Source organism: Parus major, chromosome 2 (assembly GCF_001522545.3).
Source record: "Parus major isolate Abel chromosome 2, Parus_major1.1, whole genome shotgun sequence".
Classification (NCBI taxonomy): domain Eukaryota; kingdom Metazoa; phylum Chordata; class Aves; order Passeriformes; family Paridae; genus Parus; species Parus major.
In genome coordinates, this window is record NC_031769.1 from 99,244,295 (window position 1) to 99,265,740 (window position 21,446).

The 21,446-nt window shown below is 39.8% G+C and overlaps 1 protein-coding gene across 1 annotated transcript in view; it reads right to left on the reverse strand.

Annotated features, from left to right (window-relative positions):
• The window catches only part of GNAL (G protein subunit alpha L), a 181,031-nt gene extending 161,184 nt beyond the window's left edge, over positions 1-19,847 (reverse strand). Inside the window, exon 1 of the mRNA XM_015617204.3 lies at positions 19,185-19,847. Coding sequence (XP_015472690.1) covers positions 19,185-19,647 — 463 coding nt within the window. The 5' untranslated portion in view covers positions 19,648-19,847. The remainder of the gene's footprint in view (positions 1-19,184) is intronic.
• Between the last annotated feature and the right edge of the window lie 1,599 nt (positions 19,848-21,446).

Below are 21,446 nucleotides of genomic sequence, written 5' to 3' on the forward strand. Positions count from 1 at the left end.
CTAATATTTGATATTTCTTTATGTGCCTTGTGTTGATAGGTTTCACTGGATGCCTGACACTATCTCTCTGTTTCCAACAAGAATCCATCAGACAGACCCTGACTTTGTATGCAAATTTAGGAAAGACTATGGCAATATAGTGCCTTGAACAACAGGAATCCTGGCACTAGTGCTGGGGTTAACAAAAACCCTCACCATTCAAAAACTGCAATAGTCTTTGGATAACATTTTTGACAACTGAAATTTCAACCCTGCCATCTATGTAAGTTTTCTCAGCAGCTCACGATCGTCACAAATGTTGCCTTTACCTAGTGGAGTGGGGATGGAGAGGAGAAGAAGGAATATTTCTCCCAATTAAATGTCTCTGAGAAGTTCATAAAAGCTGACATCGCAGATGATGAAGTTTTGACCCTCTGTTTTTGAGCTGCCCCACTGAAAACACAAGCTGAAAGTGTAAGTAAGAGAACGTACATTTTAACTGTAATTAAAACCCAGGTCAGCAGCTGGCTGACTCGGCTGGCTTCCTTTCTCTTGGCGTGTGCTGCCACCACGAGGATTAAAGACAAAATGCAAAGAATACAGGAATTTCCAAAGAACACCTGGTAAAGAGCAACACTCACCTATGAACCTATCTCTGGTCAGTCCCACCTCTGGGTATGTCACCCCATTCCAGCCTACCACTCTTAGCCCCCTCTGAAAGCCTTGAAAGGGTGAAAGTAGGGAGGATACAGGGAAAAATCAAGCAGGGAAATTCTCCAAACTGGCTAAGATGTCCTAAGATGAGAGTCTACAGCTGAGAATCCACATCACTCTTACTCCTCCTGCCATGTTTACACACAATTTATGCATCTAAGCTTTATTGAAAGAGAAGACCTCCTCCAAATCATCTAAGTGGTCCACACAACCATAAAAATTTTGGAAATGAGTCCAATATTCCTAGTGACAGTAGCACTACTTCATTAACATCACCATTAAAATGTCATGCATGCTCTTTTGATAAACAAATCTGTCCATAAATTTACAACAACAACAACAACGTCTCAAGCAGTCAATTAGTCATTAGTTTTCTCAAAATGTAACAGGACAAGCATATCTTCTTTTAAATCAGAAGAACAAAGCACTGGTAATTTTACAGAATATCAGGGTGGACAGACTTGTCTTAAATTCTTCAGCTACATCTTTTGGTAGCAGAACAAGCCTGCATCAGAACATTTATATTTATAGTGCTGGTAAGTTGATATACACAACACTGTACTAGTCAAGGATGCGTGGTCCCCTGAGAAGACAAAAACTTGTAAACTTGTAAACTCATTCACTCATAATATCAAGGCAGATTGCTGCTTTCCAACATGTTTAAGCAAACATGACATCCCCTTAAATATTTGTATTTGAACTTTCCTAACCTAGGTATCAGTTATGCTATCCCTTCTGCATCAGAAAATGGAAAGATTTCTCAGCTTTGATTTTTCTCTCAAAACTTGACATCCCTTTTTGAGTTTGAATCAGTTCTATCTCAAAATTCAAGGTAAAATTGTATCCAATGAAAACTATTTAGGGACATTTCATAAGTTAGGAACACCCACCCAAAGACCTGCAAGTTTATTATTTGCTCAATAAGTTTCAAATTACTGATGTCTGCAGTTAACATGCATGCCAATACTGTAAATATGCACATCACATTGCTCAAAAAGAAAAAGGATGAACCTATGGGAACACTTATACTTGAGCTTTCCTCAAGCTCAGCACACTGGTGTATACAGAAGAATAAAGCCATGTGTCTTGAAAAGTGATGTGATTTTAGAATCACATCTACCACATCTTGGCTAAGATTTATTGCAACACAAAGTTTAACAGATGGGAATTTCTCTATCTCTGCAGAATGGATAATTCCTTCAGTGAATTCCATCACTTGTATGAAGTTCAAATCAGGATATCAGAAGGGCAGCTCCAGCACCAGTCAGCAGGAGGGTCTGTTTGCAGACTAAGCAACTAAGTTTCTGGATGAGTAAAGGTGATCTTACCTACATCTGATGCATTTGGCAGCCCAAAAATAGGAGGAAAGCTCAAGAAATGAAAGGTGAACAGCTTGAAAAAGAAGAAGGAGGAGATGCACCTTGAATCAACACCAGTCTTGTCTAAGATAAAGTTGGTGAGACTTACTGCTTTACAAGAAAAAGGGTAAGGCTGGCCTAATAGGCTAACCCTGAGTAACACTGGATACTGCCACTGCTCAAACCATTTCCACTAAGTCACAGATACTCTCCAATCAGCCTTCCCTTCCACAGGGCTTCAGGAACAGCAGTTGTAGAAAACATGAAGGGTACATGAAATGGTTTTAAAGCTCTCAATGTCTTCAGTATCTATCTTCAACTAGAGATCGTCCTTAAAAGAGGTTGCAATAAAATGGCCAAGTTGGAGAAACTGTGAGACTGGAAGGAGATAATTGAATTGCATGGTTGTTATCTGCTACCCAAGCACCAACACAGAAATGTATGCATTTCATCCCAAACGTGGTGTAAACTGGAGGGGGGAACAGTGGGCGTGGGAAACTGAAAAAAAAGTAAATCACAAGCTGTAATAAACTTTGACAAATATCTTCAGAGTTGCTGTTGCCATGTCTAGAGTTAACCAGTTATCACTGTTTAACTACAAAGCCTGAATAGAACCTGTAGAATACATCTCTGCTAAGACTATTCACAGTGATTTTTGCAAATACTGTTTTGGTAGCAATGGGTTTATTTAGGACTTGAGATGCAAGAAGCAGTCTTCCTCATATGATGTTACAAAATAGTTTAGGAAATATTTAAAGCAGTTAACAGTCAACATGTGAGTATTACACAGTGAGATACCATCTAACATAAGGTCCTCGGCACTTGCCTTCATGTCCCGGTATCTATGAACACCGCACCCACCTTTCCGGGGCAAACCCATATCAAACCCCATCAAACCCCATCATCGGCATCTACTCTAATAGGGTGTGATGAATGGGTGCCAATCCAGTGCACCTCAGTACATCAAAGTGCTCTTAAAAACCACCTGGCCTTCCAAAAGTACCTATTTCCTGCCATTAGTGGGGAGAATGTCTTGCAGAAGTTTTAACTTACATCTGGCAGAAGATGACTGAAAATATATGGGCCTGAAAAATAAACAGCCATAAACAAAACTTGCATATTGATTCCTGTTTGCATAAACAGAACATTTGCATATTCTCATTCATAGGCAAGAAGTGCAAACTGATAAAGAATATCTACTAAGCCATGTGAAGGTTGCAACCCTTTAGTAAAGAGCCATTAGAAGCTGAGAATTTACTTCAGTCTGCAATAAAAACAATGGTTACCATTATAAAAATGCTAGACCAGCCTCTGTCTTGTGCAGAAGTTTCATCAGAACATGGTATTTCATGAGATGGTCTTGAAATTAACCATCATGCACACCCCAAGTTTAAAAAAAATAAAAATCCATGCTGCCTTCATAATGAAATTACCACAAGCTTTCTTTCCCAGTTTACTCCCAGTTCTCCAAATTGCAAAGACAACATTAACAGTTCTAATTATGCTATGGGATAAGCCATGGCAGTTTAGCTACAGAATCCTGCTTCATTCAGTGCAAGCAAATGGTGCGTAAAGAGCAAACAGAGGTGATACAATGGTATCTATAAACTGGTGAAACTGGTGTAAGACGACATTTGGCTCAGCCAAGAGGCTGCTACAGTTTTCTTTGAGAAACAGGAACTGTATGCTTCTTTTTGCCACAGAGAAGTTTGCTTCGCCAAACAGCAGGTCACACACACAAATCCCTTCACATCCAGCAACACTACTCTTCACACCTGAACCAGCAGGTAACTAGGAACGCAGGTAGAGACAGAATTGAGTATCACAGCTTTTTTGAGTACACAGTATCTGTTCAGATAGTTGTTCAAATTCTGCCTAAATTTATTCCATACTTGTAAATAAGTTATTGAGCTTTCTTTGTAATTCCACTGGCTTTTTTAGAGCAATGGGCAATAGCCAGCAGTTACAATACCCTGAGACACAGGTTTTTTTTTTCTGAGTTACTGACATGGTTTATCCAACACTGACCTCAGCTTAGATAAGATCCCACGGGATTCATTAGTTCTGCCATAGTACCACAGATAGAAGACAAGCACTGAGGAACAGAATAGATGTGTGATGTAAAATAATAAGATAAAATAGCATTCTATTTTGAGTGGGATTTGGATCCCATTTTGTTACAATAATTCAGGATCCAAACAGTATTTCCAATCTACACTGTTATCAAGCCCACTGATGACATGTTCAATAACTTATACTGAACAGAGAAATATTTGTGAAGTGTTACTTTTACAGTCACACACATTTTCTAAGGAAAAAAGGTAGACCTAAAAATTATACAGAAGCTTTGTAATAAAAAAATTGCTACTACATACAGTGCTATTTCCAGAGAAGGTAAACTTAAGCCATGAACATGATGCAAGAATTTGACTATGCAAGAAAATCCTGGTAACCTCCATTAACTAAAAATCTGTTTCATCTCGGGGTAAATCAGATTACTGATGCAACAATGAGCAGCTGCCTAATCATCTTCCCATGCACTCTCATCATGCATTAGGAGCAAGAGGCAGGGACAAAGTTTTCCCTCACAGGAGTGTGGCTGTCCATCTGTCTAGGCTCAGAGACGTGCTGGGTACAGTAAGGGACTCATTCTTTGGTTGGCCTCTGCCTCCTAAAGCTGGTCAGATGGAGACTTTTCAGTTATGGAAATCAGCAGCAGCAAAGCAGTCTGATAATCTTTGCAACATGGGGCAGTTACCACAACCTGGCATGCTGCTGCCAAGATACCCTCCACCACTACACCGCCTCTCATGCTTATCTGAAGTGAGATTAGAGGATATCAACAGCTGCTACCAGTCAGCGTTTTTTACTGGACTAGAAGTGGAGATTGCATACAGGAAAAGCCAGGAACTTTCAAGACTTGAAAACATTCTCATGCTGTCAAGACAGGGAACCTGTCTGAGGAGTATCTGAGAGGCCCAGATCATTATGGTGGCATTGGAACATAAAAACAGTACCAGAAAGTTCAGTTTCTTCACAGGTGGGCTTTCACATCTTGGATGTGTAATCATCAGAGGAGGTCATGCAGCTGCAGCATTATTGCTATGTTTCTCCACTTTCAAGATTATTTAATTTGAAAGGCAGTTTTCAGAAATTAAAGTAAATATCAATGTAACAATCTGGACACCAAAGGTAGCAGCTTATTTTAACAGCTCTCTAAAATAATTTTAGAAGTAGGCCAGGCTGTAGCCATCTAAACTAATTGTTGAAAATTAAATAATATGTAAATTTGAACATGATCCACTTCTACTTAGATTTTCCATCTGAACAAGAGAATGGTCCTCATGGTATCAATGGTCTACTCCTTGGAAAAATCCATACTAGCCACTAAAAACTTCTGTATTCAGTGCAAGAATTAATCCACATAAAGAAGAGAGAAGATAACATACAGTCAACTTGTCACACATTTGCTATTTTTTATTCTATACTGTAAAGAATGAGAATACTATGAGGAATGCAGAAAGGAAGCAGACATTTAATCCAAGACAATGTAAAACATGTTGAATGATGATATTAATTTTATTACACAATCCAGCTGATTCTATTATGTTTTAACCTCTCAGCTTAAAGTTTTCCATCATGAATAACAATGAGTACTTATGACCAGAAGGAAAAATTAGGAAAGCAACGAAAAAAGTGTTTCTGTCAATATTTTAATAAATCTGCTGTTCTAAAATCTACACTAGTTTTTTCAGCACCCTGCTGTTGAGCCAGAAGTTACATGCTGCATTTTACAGGCTTCGTGAAAGATACTGCATTTTCAGTTTTAAGGCTCAGAATAAGAGTACCTTTAAAAAGCATAACATCAACTCAAAATAAACAAATGAACAAATTATTAACATCATTAAGTGCATATTCAAGGACGGAGCCAAGTACAAAGTGCCAAAAATACCACTAAAATAAAAATTAGCAATATTCTCCTTGAAGGAATTGATAGATTCAGACTGTGAAACAAAACACTTTTGTAAGTCTTCATCAGCACTGACCATTTGACTCCAAGTGAAGCTGGTAGAAGACAAAATCACTCAGTACTCCTGAAGCACTTGTGAAGACGTGCTATAATCAGACTGAGAAATCAGGCACTCAAGAAAGTTTTCTGCCATGCTTCTGGATCTCAGCTCCCTCTTCCAACTTAAGCAGTAAATTCCAGACTGATCACAAAATTAAGGTCACATTTGGGATTCCTGCAGTCACAGCAAGACTTACTATGCTTTCAACATAAAAGCATGCGTTTTACATACTTCCACATTATGCTGACTTAGAATTTCAGATCTTTATATACTACAGCAAAATCAGAAACACAACTGCTCCTATACTCCTAAGTAAATCTTCCTCCTCCACAGTTTATGCTCACAATCTATTCTGGAAATTCTTTTAAAAGAAAACACACGTTTTCTCCACATGAAGGGTCCCTGTGTGGAGAGTTAATTAAAATGCTAGAAGACTGGGCTCCAGTTAGAGCATTTATCAAAACATCCACAGAGGAAGGGCTACCCTTTGAAATGTTAAATACGAGTGGGGATGGGGGTCAAGAAACATTTTCAAGCCACCTGATGCTCTGAAAAAAATGGGTACACCTTGGAATTATAAACCCATACTGTCTATGATGGGATGACAGACAAGACATACTTGGCCAGGTATTTTATGAACTGAGATAATTGTTAGTGCACATTTAGTATGAGTTAAAAAACAAGACTACCCCAATATGTTCAGAGAGACTTAATTTGTCAGTCAAATACCTATTAATAAAGAAGAGGACTATGAAGGTAAGAACTCTTCCTTTATTTTAGTAAAAGGTTAGAGCAAGAATTGATTTCCAACATGCATCAATATAAGAATTCTGGCAATAAGCAGTTTCTGTAACACGTTACCTTTCTAACTACTTTTAAAAAAGTGCCACCAAAAAGCTGACCTAAAGTAAAAGTGTTAGTTTACTAAATGCTTAAATTTAAGAGCTTTACATTTTGAGTTGGACTCCTCTATAGTAAAGATTGTTTCAAAACCTGAATCAGTAATTTTTCAGACAAAAACAAAGAAGGCAAAAAGTAACAAGGGTCAGCTGATTGAAAAACAGTGTTCATAAAAGGTCCAAGCAACTGCCTGCAAGATCTAACACAGTACAGAAGACGCTTCTGGACCACAGCCAGTAAAAAATAAAAGAAAACAAAAAAACCCATCACCATGAGATTATCTTTTTTCTCCTGTGCTGGTCTGCAGTAGCAGTTAGTATTTAACTGGCCTAGTACTTAATCTTGATAAAGCATTTTCAGCTTGTTGAAACTATCGATTTAAATAAGCAGCTGGTTTATTTTATAAGAAAAAGACATGGAACATTTTCAAACACCCTAAAATCAGACTACATAATAGAGATGAAAAGGACTGAGCAAAGTATTGCTGTTTCCAAAGTATCTCAGGTTACCAAAATTCTTTGTTTTACAAGAATCATAATAGCAGCATCCTCTTCCACACCATGCTAGACCAAGATGTGATTAATCAGCTTCCATGTTTAACAAAAACATTCATTTTCACACAAAAATGTCAAGTCGGGTTCTTTACCTTAAAACAGTAACAGCAAATTGCCCTGTGTGTCAGCACAACTAATTCTTTAAACAGAGATTCTTGCCCTCTGTCTTCATAATGGGATTAAAACATTCTTTTCTTAATATTTACAGGATAACCCTCTACAAGAAGGATCTGAGCATTCCCTGCAAATCACAACAGATAACAGCATAAGGAATGTCAACCACATTTACTGCTACTCTATGAGATAACCTGAAGGCATCAGACAATCAAGGTTTTTTTCAGTTATGAGATCCCATTATTTAGATTACACACAGTTTGAGAAAAATCACATTCCATCAAGCAGAGGACTGGTATCTACTGTCTAATGCCAATGAATCAGTAATTAGTTATTTGCTTAATTAAAAATAAATATCTGAGGGATATGGATAGCAAACACAGTTGATTAAGTTAAAGGTTTATGTCAATATAATTTGATATTATAAATAAGCAGCACATGTATGCCTGATGTTATTCTGCAAACAATCAATACAACACGTTTTAAGTGAATTGGGAATCAGATAATATATGGATTTCAAGAATGAAGTGTGAACCATCAACTAGTTACAGTAAACTTTTACCCACTGATTTAAGATACCACTGTGAATAATGCTAGCTTATCAAAAGACTCAAGTGTGGACAAGCAGTAACATTGGATAACAGCAACTATGATAAACCTGGTACAGTCAAATATTATTCTTCCATGAGCCACTGCAAGGTCGTATCTCTTGAAGCAGCAGAAGCAGAGTACAAAAATTTTTATAGGCCAATTTCAAAAACACTTGGATATATGCTAATTTCAAAAATTAAAACCAATGCTTGTGGCAGAAAAGAAATACAAACACCATTAAAGTAGGCACTACCCACTTCTGACACATTGGGAAAAACAGTCACACAAGAGCAACAGGTGAGGAGCACAATTATGTTTTAAAGACTATATTCCAGACTGTTTTCTTTCAGGAATGGAGTAACTATGTGAATTACAGATGCAAAACAAGATGGAGAAAGCAAGCATGGTATAAATTCCAACTTAGTAGAAGCTGAAGTGGATGGCTGGGAGAGTGGGTGTCCTATTCTGAACTAGGATTCAAAACAATAGCATAAAAACAATCACTAACTTGAACACTATGTATGAAGTAATAGTGTAATATCCATGTTAAAATTCAAGCAACTTATGAATTTAGAGCACAGAGACTATGATGAAGTGAAATGATGTCTTGGTTACATATATTGTCAAATGGAAAAATCTTACTAGTCACTTCTGGACTTTAGTCTAATTATTCATAAACTCCTAAAGTCTGCTCCATTGTCTGATTGCTTACCTCAAGCTGATGAAGCAGCTACCAATCCCAAAGTCTTTATCAGTCTAAGTTCAGAGAGAAAACTGTGTTAGGGAATAAAGGACTGAACTCAAAAGATGCTGTCTATTTATTTATGTGGGACTCAGTAATATCTTCAATTTTTTTTTGTCTGACACAAGAGAGATAATTCAACATTTCTTTGCACATCATGTGAACAGCCAATTAATTCAAGTTTCTAATTACTCCTTTATCAGATTATCAAATTACATTTTATCAGTTATGAGGACAGAGAATACGTATGAAAAAAAGTCTCAACAATAATCCCAAAACAGCAGAAATTCTTACTTTTAAAGTAAGGGTAGAAACAGAAAAACAAAAAGAAAACTTCTGCTCCCACACTTGTCCAGCCATCTTTATCTTAAGAGAAATACTGTCATTAAGAAAAGGTTACATTTCAGTGGCAGTCAGCACACTAGGATGTAATGATGTTATGCTGTTTTGGCTTGAGAAGGTTATGTATTTGTTTTGTCCTGCACACAGTCTACATTGTGTGAACAGGAGGTGCTGCAAAACCCTGGCAGACTGTGACACTGCTCACACAACCAATGCACAGAAACCCAGAGAAACTGTGGTATTAAGATGAATGGCCTTCCCCTAGAGCAGGACAAGGTATTAACATGTACCTGCTCTTCAGCATTGTATAGGGAATCAGAACAAGTGTGGAACAACTGATCCAGGGCATCAGAGCCCCTATTTGCTTTTCCTAAAACAGCTGGACCAGGAGCACAAGCAGTGGTACTTGTTCATAGCATGAAGCAGCATGAAAAGATAGTCCCATCTTTCCTCCCTACTCTCCAAATCCTTCTCTAGCATATCTGTAGGGCTGTTTGACCTTTTACTGCATTGCCTTAGCTTTTCCTGATATATTAGAAAGCATTCATTCGGTCTCTGGCAGATAGATCACATATCTGTGAATCTGCTTTAATTAGACCAATGACTACTGCCAAATGGGAGTCACAGAGAGTTGAATGCTCTTCAGGTGATCCTTTCTGCATTAAATTATGAGCAACTTCAAGTATCAAAAAACTACTCTCTCCATTTCAGCCTTTCAATGAAACAGTTTTTCTTCCACCTCTGGTATTCAAAGACATAGCTGACATACACCTGGAGCCAGGATCCCGATGGAGGACAGTTCTGCGTATCAGAAGCCAAACACCACTGCACGCAGTTTTTTTGTTCTTTTCCCCTCACCTCTGCTGAGCAAACATTTTCACCTCTATACACAGAGTTAAGAAGTAGAAGGGCCCTTGGAGTGACTATATAGCCCCCTTAAAATATTATTGTATTTTCCCCATTTAAAAAAACCCAAACTCTACAATGAACAAGACACCAACTCTACTGTTTCAATAGTAACCAAGTTGAAAAGACACTACTGAACGAGCAAGCTCACAAACTCAGATGTCACACTGAGAAGAATAAGAAAACCTGAGGGAACAGCAATAGAATTTGGAATAATAGATTTATGCACTCGGAGTGCACTCAGAACTTCATGGAAGAGGGACTGCTCTGGCTCCTGATCTGGAAACAAGATGTCAGAAAGCACAGCATCAAACTCAACTCTAGTGTTTCTCTAATGGTCTTCCATTAAGGCAAAATAAATGCTTTACAACCCTGAAGAATCACAGAATGTGCAAAAATATTCCTAAAATCAAGAAGAAAAATATATTTACCAAAAGGAACAATGCATGGCAGTTATTTAAAAACAACTTGTTATCTAGTCTTTCTCTCAGTGTCAAAAGCTTGTGCTCCCCTCTCAGTGCTATTTTATCCACAGAGACAGTCCAGATTTTTATGAATTTGAAGTACAGTTAAACAGTTAAAGTACTGTTAAACAAAACAAAGCCATCACAATTTACATGAGAGATGGGTGGTTTCTTGGGTATTTTCTTCTCCACACCCTATCCCAAGTGTGAGAAAATACTCTAAAGAACTTGAGATTTCTGTTCTTCTTTCAAAATGTTAAATCAAAGGAAGATCAACTACTCAATCTAAACCAGAATTTTTGTTCTGTAGTTCCCATCTGTTTTGATTCATGGAAATATTTTCAAGGGATAAAAGCAAAACGTTTGAACAGCTACTCTTTTGCCTTCAGCCACACTCACAAGTCAGTAGACCAAATGAATAAAAGGACCTGAAAGTCCTCTTAAGTTCTAGCCTGTCCTTCACGCCATTTTCCTGGTTATTTATACATGACTAGGTTCCACAGCATCACACATAACAGTACCAGACTTATGATGTACTATGAAGTTCTTAAGCACAGCTGAAGGAGAAGAATGTCTCATACACATCAAAGAATTTTAAAATTAATTCAGTTTTTAGTATTAGGTGATGAAATTACTAAATTTAACTAAAGCAGACACATTATGAGATGTAAATACCTTCCACAGTATCTTGCCACTGAGAAAGGAGAGTCCTTTTGTCTATTTAAAAATTAGATTTTAAAAAAAGGCAAACAAACAAAATCCTACTAAAACCTTAGAAAAAACCTGAACAACCAAAACCTCCCCCAAACTCTTTAATCATATCATTTCAGATTATGAAATGGTTAATTCTGTGTATGTTCTTTATACAAATTATTATATTCTTCTGTATTTTAGGTTTATAGTTTATAAAAGAACATAAAACATAAAATACATCTTTGCAAAGGCTGACATATTAGAAGTGCTTAATATCATGTTCCTATCTCTGCTAGAGAGTGAATTAGACAAATACAGGAAGCTCAGAACAGGCAGAAGATAACACCATAAGTCTGTTTTGTAATTCAGACATCCAGTGAGTCAAAGGACGAAAAAAAGCAATCTTGTTACAGAATCCATTACACTTTGCTTTGTGCTTATGAAGATTTAAGGCTATGAGATATGCCAGGACATAATCCAACCACAGATTCTTGAAGGCTGGTTTATCTCACCTGGATTCCTCAGAGCAATCTTCTGCGTTTTACAAGAACTTCAGTGGCTTGTTGTGCACGCACAGACAAACGTGCACCTCTGTCCGAAAAAATATCATTTGGAATAGAAAATAATTCTACAATCAACATAAAAAAATAATTCAAACGTGAACCTTGAAAGAGTGCCTTCATTTAAGGAAAAAAAAAACAACTTGCTTTTGTTGTGGTTTTGTCCTCCACATGTGAGGCATCTGGGAAAATAAATATGATTCTGAAGAAGGCACTGCTTAACACCATGAAGTGCATTCTGCATGTGCTCCAAGATACAGAATGATTAATTCCCCATAGTTCAGAGAGCTGCAGCATAGCAGAGTTGGCAATGTCTCAGCAACATTCACAACAGTTTTCAAAAAAAGATTAAGTTGCTTAATATAAATGACACTTGCACACAATACTAAGGATCTGTGTTCACACTTTTGGCAGGTTAACATAGCCTTCATTCTTCATGATGGAAAAACACAACTCTTCCTTATCCATTTTAATCCACAGATGACAAATTAAACACAGAGTATATTACATATATCAAAAAGTATGGATTTTCAAATCAAGAAAGAGAGGCTGGGGGTGAGGAAATGCTACCCACAGAGAGCGAGGACTCAATTTATTGTCAGGTTTCTATCACAGATGTTTTTCAGCCTTCTACTTATCTCCATTGCATGCACTAATGCAAATCACAGAAGGAATGGTCTCATTTTCTGAAGACCAACTAGATAATTTGCTAGAATTAACTGCTGAGAAGAATTTCCTTTTTGCTCTTTAAAGGAATGAAGTCCTCTTAAAGAAAACTGTTAAAAGTGTATGTCTGTGATACAAAAAGTGCAAAACTTTCAAATTTTTTTTCTTTTTATTTTAAATACTTGGGGGAATAAAAACCCTTCTACTTTTAAAAAGCTTTAAGCTGCAAAATGCATATTGTTCCCACATGATGTAAATTCCTCTCTAAAATAAAGATAACAGCATAGAATATGTAATTCTACATGGCTCTTAGTACAGTAACAGTATTTTCAGAAGGACAAATCTATTATTCTTGAAATCTAACATTACCTTAAATATAAATAGAATTTAAAATTCTTCAAACTTAAGTTTAAAACCAAACATATGTAAAATACCAGATTCTGAGAATGCAATTCAAGTTTTACTTCAAAGAGATATTATCAGCAAAGATGTTCCACTACAGGTAATTGATGTTACGTCTTACGTTACAGACATTAATTGGCAGCTTTCTTCTCGGATTTTTTGATCTTCTGTACATGAACACAGTAAAAGTAAATAATAAATCCTTTCTTAAGTAGTTTTTTTACCTAATCTGGTCCCAAACAGCACACATTTCCTTCTTCGTACAGCTTATTCTGCAAGGCTTTAAGTTCTTAAACCTTTATTTAATATTCATGTGGAGACAAATCACAAGACATAGGAGTTTCACACATATATTCATACAGTGTTACAGGGATAATATGAAAGATGCTAGTCAGTGTACTTAACATGCTCATCCACTCTTGGAAAAAGTATAAATAACAGGCCAGATACAAGGCTGCATTTCCTCCATATCCTGCCTAAGATTCCTAAGATTCTATCCCTTTTACATGAGAATAAGCGACACCTCTGTTATCTTATTTACACCATTTTGTTTCTCTCCTGCTATTCAAAAATCCATGGAGAAGAACCATTTCCACATCACTCAGCAAAGGCAAAATATTTCTAGAACATGTATAACTATGAACTAAGTTAAACTTGGTAAGCAAAAGGTAGGCCAGGTTTCTGCCACAGCTCAGGCAGACTGCTGGATTTTAAAAAAAATAAATAAATAATAACTTTAAAAAAATTTAATTCAACTTTACAAGCTGAAATGGTACCTGACTTGAAAAAGTAAGTTGAGGAAAGCCTTGACTCTATGAAAAACTCCCACTGTTAAGTATTTCCCCAAATTTGTAGTCGCACTGTGTCAAAAATGATAAAATTAAAGAAAAAGAAATTTGGTGTGTGGGTTAGGCAGTGGAAAGGGATGAATATGGTGACAATATTTCAAATCGTGTTTCTTCTAAACTGTTTGGGGAGAAAGGCATGAGGAAACAGAAAAAAAAAATGTTCCAATCTAGGAGTTTTACATACTGTTCAAAATTTCAGCAGTCAAAAAAGTTATAATCGTAATGGGACCATAAAATGACATACTATACCTGCAAAGTTTGCTTAGTTAAGACACTGCATTCCAATAAGCATCCATGGAATACACACTGATATACAAAAATTGCTGAATAACCAAAAGTTCTAATTAACAGCTGCAGAACCCACCCTTCTACAACACTTAACGCCTCCCAGTATTATTACAACTAACACAGGGACAAGCGATTTATTATTTTTTTTCTTAAATATCAAGTGATTAAAGCTAACCAAAATCAATCAAAGAACGGAAATAAAGTAAAACACCTAAATATGGGCTAAATCTAATTAGCTTTTAATTTACAGATAAAGAAAAGCTAAGTATTGTAAGTCAGGGATTGTTTTCAGTACACTTAAAACTCCCCCAAAGTTAAGAACTGATCCCAAATGTCCTGATGACTTTTGCCTACTGGTTTCCTCCTGTGCAAGGAGCGCATATTCCACTTCCTGTGATGCCATAAATTACAAAAGAAGCAGAAGAGCTTTTGAAAAGATATACAAATTATGCAAAGTATTAGGGATTATAAAACCCTTTTGCATTATTACATTAGTCCAAATTTGCAGCCTGGGATTTCAGAGTCCTGAAAATATCTGCTCCTACCAATTATCTGTGCATTATCTCCATATTAGAGGTAGCTGTCTGTAAAGATCTGTAAGGATCCTTACGGACCAGGGAAGGAGTTATCTCTGGTGGCAACAGAAAAACACCTCAAGCATTCAACTTTATGCAGACACTAGGAAAGTATTACCACATCAAGCTAAACTATATTCAGGTAATTATCAAAAAACATGCATTGACACCATATACAAGTTAAAATTACCTTAAAAATAAAAAACATTGGTCTTGAGATTTAAAATTGGTATGAGGATGTATGATGAACTTAAGAATTTACTGATGCAGAACATCATAGATCAGAAACTCTCTTTGCACAACAAGTTAATTTCTGACAACAGTCATTTGGTGCAGTTAAGAAAATTAAAAAAAAAAAAACAAAAAAAAAAAAACCACACATTACTTTTGTTATATACTTCTGAGCTTTCTGGGATCTCCTTTGTAGAAGTTTCCTAAGCTTAACCAGGCATCTTTGTGTTTGATTTCCATCAATTCAGAGGAACTATGTTTTTTGGTATGTTTTCTATACTTTTATAAATGAACATCACCAAACATATCTAAATTTCACTATCAAGTCAGTACTAAAATATCACGTCAGTAGTTCCAGTACCTTTTAAGTGAAGAAAATTACTATCTCTGTTTCCCCTCCTTCAATTCCTATATCATTACTTTCAGTTTCTGTTGAACAGAAAAGCTTTTACTCACTTTCAGTTTCAATTTAGCAGGGAAGTGTAGAAGAATGTGTTCTGCTTGAGAAAGTCATCAAAAGTTAGGATAGCAAACAGGAGCCAGGGTAAATGGAAAAAGTAAGAAAGGTTAGAAGATAACAGCTACATAGGAAAAAAAAAAATCAGTCTATAGCTTACTTCAATTATTACATGAGCCTTAATTATACTACAATGGTTAAACACTGTTTAAAGCAAATTTCCCTTCACCCCACTTATGCACAAAATAGTTTTAAATATGAGACTGCAAATGAGAATGTAAATTGCTTCTATAAAGTGATTTGTAATGTTTCTTCAGTTTCTAAGAAATCATCAGCTAAAACAGTCTTGCAGAAGAGGGTGACTGCAATTCTCTGGAAAAAAAGACCAAACAGAAAACAAGACAGAAACCAAAGCTACAAAACTCCGATCAAGCCCTGCAAATATGTCCAATAAATACATATGCTTAAAAAAAATCCTCATCTCAGGGTTAGTAAAAGCATCCTAAGAATTCTGCACAAATGAACACTTCACTTACAAAAAAAAAAGGAAAGAAACCCCCTATAAATAATACAGCACCCAATAATCAATTCAATAATCAATCAATTTCTTGTATTTTTAAAGTGGATGTTAAGCAAGAAACAGCCAACTATGGTGGAAAGCCAGTTTCCATTTTATGTGATTTCTTCTTTCAGAAGAAGAAAAACAAATGGACCCAAACTGTGTCTGCTGTTAGTCCAGTGCACCAGAAGAGCCTCAGCACCACAGCTACAGCCACCTGACACTTAAACATCTATTTATATGGGAGGCACAGAGAGCTGATCTTGAGCACTTACTGCACACCCTCTCTTTCGCAATCACTGGTTATGACAAAACACATTAAGTGTTTCCGAATGTAGGTTAGGGGAGAGTGTCAAAACATCATGTGCACCACCAGACATCAGTTGGGGGGAAGCTGTGACAGGCAAGAACGTACTCTTTGAGAGATATTTACCAACATACGCTACAAAAAGCCTTTGAAACTTCATAATATCTTGGTAACTTATATGCACAGCTCATCACAAAGCTGATTGTTTTCATTTGACAAAATAAAAGAGTGAGTGTGCTTTTAAGGAAAGGTCTTTTTCAAACATTTATAAGCTTGTATTCTAATATACTACTTATTTAGACTCTAGAGATTCATAGTATTCTTACATTAATGCATTTATTTGCATACCCTTTTGATATCTAATAGTAGCTCCTTAAAAGAGATGCTGTATTTTTCTCTAAACTTTCAATAATATCTTCTAAACTTGCCCCAGTAAATGTACGAGACATACAAGGACAAGCCAAAATGAGGCTATTATTTACAAACTTGTGTTTAAAAAAAGAAACACAAAGCCCACGCCAACGCTGTTGCTCAACTTTATTTGTTCTGTGACGGTGCTCTGCTGTCACTGCATTCACCATTTCGCCTCTGCTGTGCATTTCCTCCATGTTGATGTACAAAGGTATTCCTCCTCTCTCTAGCAAAGGTACGCTTTTCAGGTTCACTCTGCCAGGAAGACCTTAGGGACAGGGATCCAGTTATTTACAACTTGAAATGCTATAAAATATCAGGCTGGTATATTCTTTATTCTAAAGACCTTTGTGTATATTCTAAGTCTCTTCCTCTGTGCAAGACCGAAAACTATCACCTTGTGCAATGCAATTTTGCTTTATTCCTTCTCCGACAAATAAACCCTTCTCCACTGTAAATCATTTCCTCTCATCTACAGCAGCATTTCCACTACTTTCAAAAAGCAATACAAAGCACCTACAGCTCTCCCTACATCCAAATGAAACATTTAAGTCAGGCCCTGATCTGCAAGGCCTGAAACAATAATCCAACATTTCCTCCCAACAATAAGGAGATCAAGAGAATATTATTTGATTATCACACGGATTTTAAACAAAATTCAACACAGGGAGTCTTAGGAGTGTTGAATTTATTTTAGGGTGCCAAAGGTCAGAGATTATTTATTTTTCAAATAGCATTGTTTCTGAAAAGGTGTTTACTTCCCTGGTTTACTATGACAACCACCATGTTGTAGACTACACACAGTATCTATTTGTTAGAATTCTTTTGTTCAAGCAATGACAATGCTCTCCAGAGGAAGGCCACCAAACGAGATCTCTGCCTTCTTGCAACCACACTAATCAAAACACATGTTCAGATGCTTCAGGAGGAAAAAACATTAAAATCTTTAATATTTCATTTAAAAAGATATATTGAAGAGTTAATTACTACAACAGTTCAAGAACCAGAAGAGACATTTTACCACTATTACTAATAAGAATAATTCTATAGAGTATGAATTACATTTTCTTCCTCCTTCCTTTCTACCAGCTGCACTGGTATCCTACAAGCTGGTATTTTATGGGTAAAAATAAAGTCCATGATTTGTTTTTTGTAAATGGAACACTACTGTTCTGGCATACCTTGTGTCCACTGCTGCATCTCCTATTTTCTCCTCCCCTTGTCCACCAACAGGAATGAAGGAATCCAGTGAAACAGAAATGGGGTTTGATAAAGAAGGATGTAAAGACACCAAATCTGGAATGGACTTCGATAAGCACCAAAACTCTGTACCACATAACTTTATAAGAACAGGCAAAGAAGCTAATGCAAAAGCAAATCAGTATTTTCACGCTAACAGAAAACAGAGATTTATGACCACAGCTAAGAGGCCAAATAAGCCCTCTGCTCAGACCATAAAAAAAAAGCCCTGCAGTATGACTGTTCTGTTTCCTGCAGGAAATGAGATGCTTGTATTAGATACCCCTGTGGTTTTCATACTGTAAATGTATCAGCTGGTACAAATTCTCTGGAGAGGACTATTAACTAATGCTTAGAAAGAGCAGTGGCAACAGCAGACCGCACGTAGCACCTCAGAGAAGAGGGGACAAAAGCTGGCAAGTCATCCCTGAAAAATCTGACAGCCAGCAGCTGAAGAACACATCTTGTAGTAGAGGCGATGTCTGAGGAATGCACATATCCACACCCGCTTATCTCCCCTTACTCTGCTCACTGCTTCTTTAAATAAGGAGCCTCTTGCTCATCACCACTCCTCTCATTTAGGAGCCTCAAGCCGCTCCTCATTAAACCATCCCTGGTTACACGCGGCACAGGAGGACCATCCACAGGCTACACACATCTCGTGCATGCATGGCCATTTTTTCCTCGTTTCTACTGTGCTTTTAAAAAAATATTATTTCTTAATTTATTTTTTTTTCCCCCGTTAATGTTTCCGAGTTGCGAGGGCACCGAGCGAAGTTCCCGCCGCGGGCGATGGGGCAGCCCCCGCCCGGGCAGGGCTCTCCGCCGGGGCAGACCCCGCTGCTCCCCCATCCGCATCGCTGCCGCCCGCCCGCCCGCCTGGGTGGAGCCGCTCGCCCTCGCCCGACAAGCGCCGATCGCGTTCTCCATTGCGAACCCACTGCCAGGGCCAGAAGCGGGGAGGAGAGACCAGGGGGAGGAGGAAGGGAAAAGAAGGTGTAAACCTGTCTGGGGGAGAGCCCGGGACGCGGCCGAGGGGGCGGGAGGGCAGGGCCGGGGGGGGCAGCGGGGAGACAAAGGAGGGATGGAAGGTGCCCAAGGAAAACACGGAAAGCCGGGGAGGGGGCGCTGCCGGGGAGCCCCACGGGGCACCTGCCCGCCCCGGCACACCCCCGCACAGACAGACAGACAGACACACACACACACACACGTACCGAGCAGCAGCAGGCGGTGCGTCTGTTTGTACTCCCGCTTCTGCTCCTTGAGCGCCCGGTCGATGCTCTTACTGACTTTCCTCGCCTCCTTCTCCGCCTCCCGCTCCTCCAGGCGCAGCTTCTCCCAGGTCCTCTGGAGCGCCGGCGGCTGGTGCGGCGCCTGCTGCCGCGCCGCCTTCCCCCCGCCACCAAGGCCGGGGCCGCCGGCCTTGGGCAGCGCCGGCTGCCGCTCGGGGGCCGCCCCACTGCCGCCGCCGCCGCCGTTCTGCAGCAGCAGCAGCGGCGGCCCGTCCGCCTCCCCGCCGGGCTTACCGCCGGGCCGGAGCGGGACGCCGAGAGGCTGCGGCTGCGGAGCGGCGTGAAGCTCCGCCGGCGCTTCGGGCTCCGAGGCGGCGCTGGAGATGGAGCCGCCGCCGCCGGCGTCGCCGAAGAGCCGCGGGCGCAGGCTGTAGCAGAGCCCCATGGCTCGGTGCCCCCGCCGGGGACGGGCTGTGGCGCGGCGGCGCTGGCCTCAGCGCTTCCCGCCGGCCGGGCAGGCGGCGGGCGGGGAAGGGGCGCCGCGGAGCCCCTCACGGCCCCGCTGGGCCATCTTGCATCTTCCTCCCGGGCTGTGGCGGCGGCTCCTCGGCGCCGATCACCTGACACCGACCGAGCTGCCACCGCCGGGTCCACGTTACCGTAAATACCCCAGCGCCAGCCCACCGCGCAGCGCCGCCGGGGGAAGGGCGGGGGCGCCGCGCCGGCACACAGGCGCACACGGAGCGCGGCCCCCCGCCCAGCCCGCCTGAGGGGGGCCGGGGTCTCACGGAACTCCCGCTCCGCGCCCTGCCCGGGAGACCCTCGCCCCCCACGCCGCTCGCCCTCCTTGCTTCCTCCCCGCTACTTGTTTCCTCCCTGCCTGGAAGGGCCGCCGTGCCGCCTGTGCGAGCCCCGAGAGCTGCACGCACCCCTTCCCCTCTCCAGGGCTATGCCCCTGACAGACAACGTCTCCCCGGCATCCCGGGGGGAGAAGCCGAGGCGGAGGCCTCTCACCGAGAGGGACCTCGCACGCTGACAGCGGCCCCGGAGAGGCCGAGGCAGCCCCCGCCAGCCTGGCATCCTCACAGCTACAACACGGCTCTGAGCCCCTGTGCACACACATGCCGCTCCTCGCCCACGCGCTGACTAAGGATGCTGTGGGAGGAAGGCTTTGGGTGCGACGGCAGGAGAAAATAATAGGCAATGTTGGGGTTTGCTCGCTGTCTCAGTCAGTGTTGGCAGCAGTAGTACTCCAGCAGCGTGCTGCTGTGGGCTGTGGAGGAAAGGCTGGTGCTAGAAAGCCAGTTCCAAGGCGGTGGCAGCTCTCCTCAAAAGAAGATATGGAGAATTATTTGGAAGGTGTCTCGAAAAGGCTCTCCTGCCTCACGCATCACAGTGTTCTTCATAATCTCAGCATGTGGCTAGTGGATGAAGCTGCGTCTCTAAATCTTAAAGGTCATGTCATGTGTTCACTATTATGACTGACGTGTACCTTAGCATAATTTAGAGGCTCTAACTTTAGTAACCTTGACAGCATTCATGAACGTCTTCATGCAGCATCTCTTTGAATTCTGTAATGACTTGTTGTATTAGGTCATTAGTTTTGTCTCCTATTTTTTTGCAGTGACCAATATTCTGTTAATAGATGCCACTGTTTATATAATGCAGTATGACAAAACAGAAGAAGGTAAAATTCCCACACTTCTTTACAATTAATGAATTTGAGCAAATTTGGAAGTTTTTAGTTCCTGAATATGGGAAACAGAATTGGATTTGTGAGAGATCTATTTGTGTCAAATGATTTTAAAAACATCTATAAAATATGTATTTACCAAGCAATGGGTTGTATGTTAACATTCACTGGAAAAAAAATCCCCAACATCCTACACAGGCATAGAAGAAATCGATTCCTTTTAACTGAATGTATCAATGGTCCATGACTGCGCCACACAAAGGAAATTTTGCCAGTGAAAATATTAGGAGGATGCAGCACACACTAGATGTGTTCTCTTACACCCTTCAAAATGCTCGCTGACAATTTAGATGCTTTAGCTCCAAGAAACCAACCCATAGCTTTTTCTTCTATTTAATGTTTTAATACCTGACTCTACAGTGTCCTGGTTGCAATCTTCTTGCAAAACATGTAAGCAGTTACATCACAGCAGAGGATGTTTCACCACTATTGCAGAGCTGCTCTGCCTTGGCTCAAAATCTTTATGGACCATAAAGATACAATATTTCTTA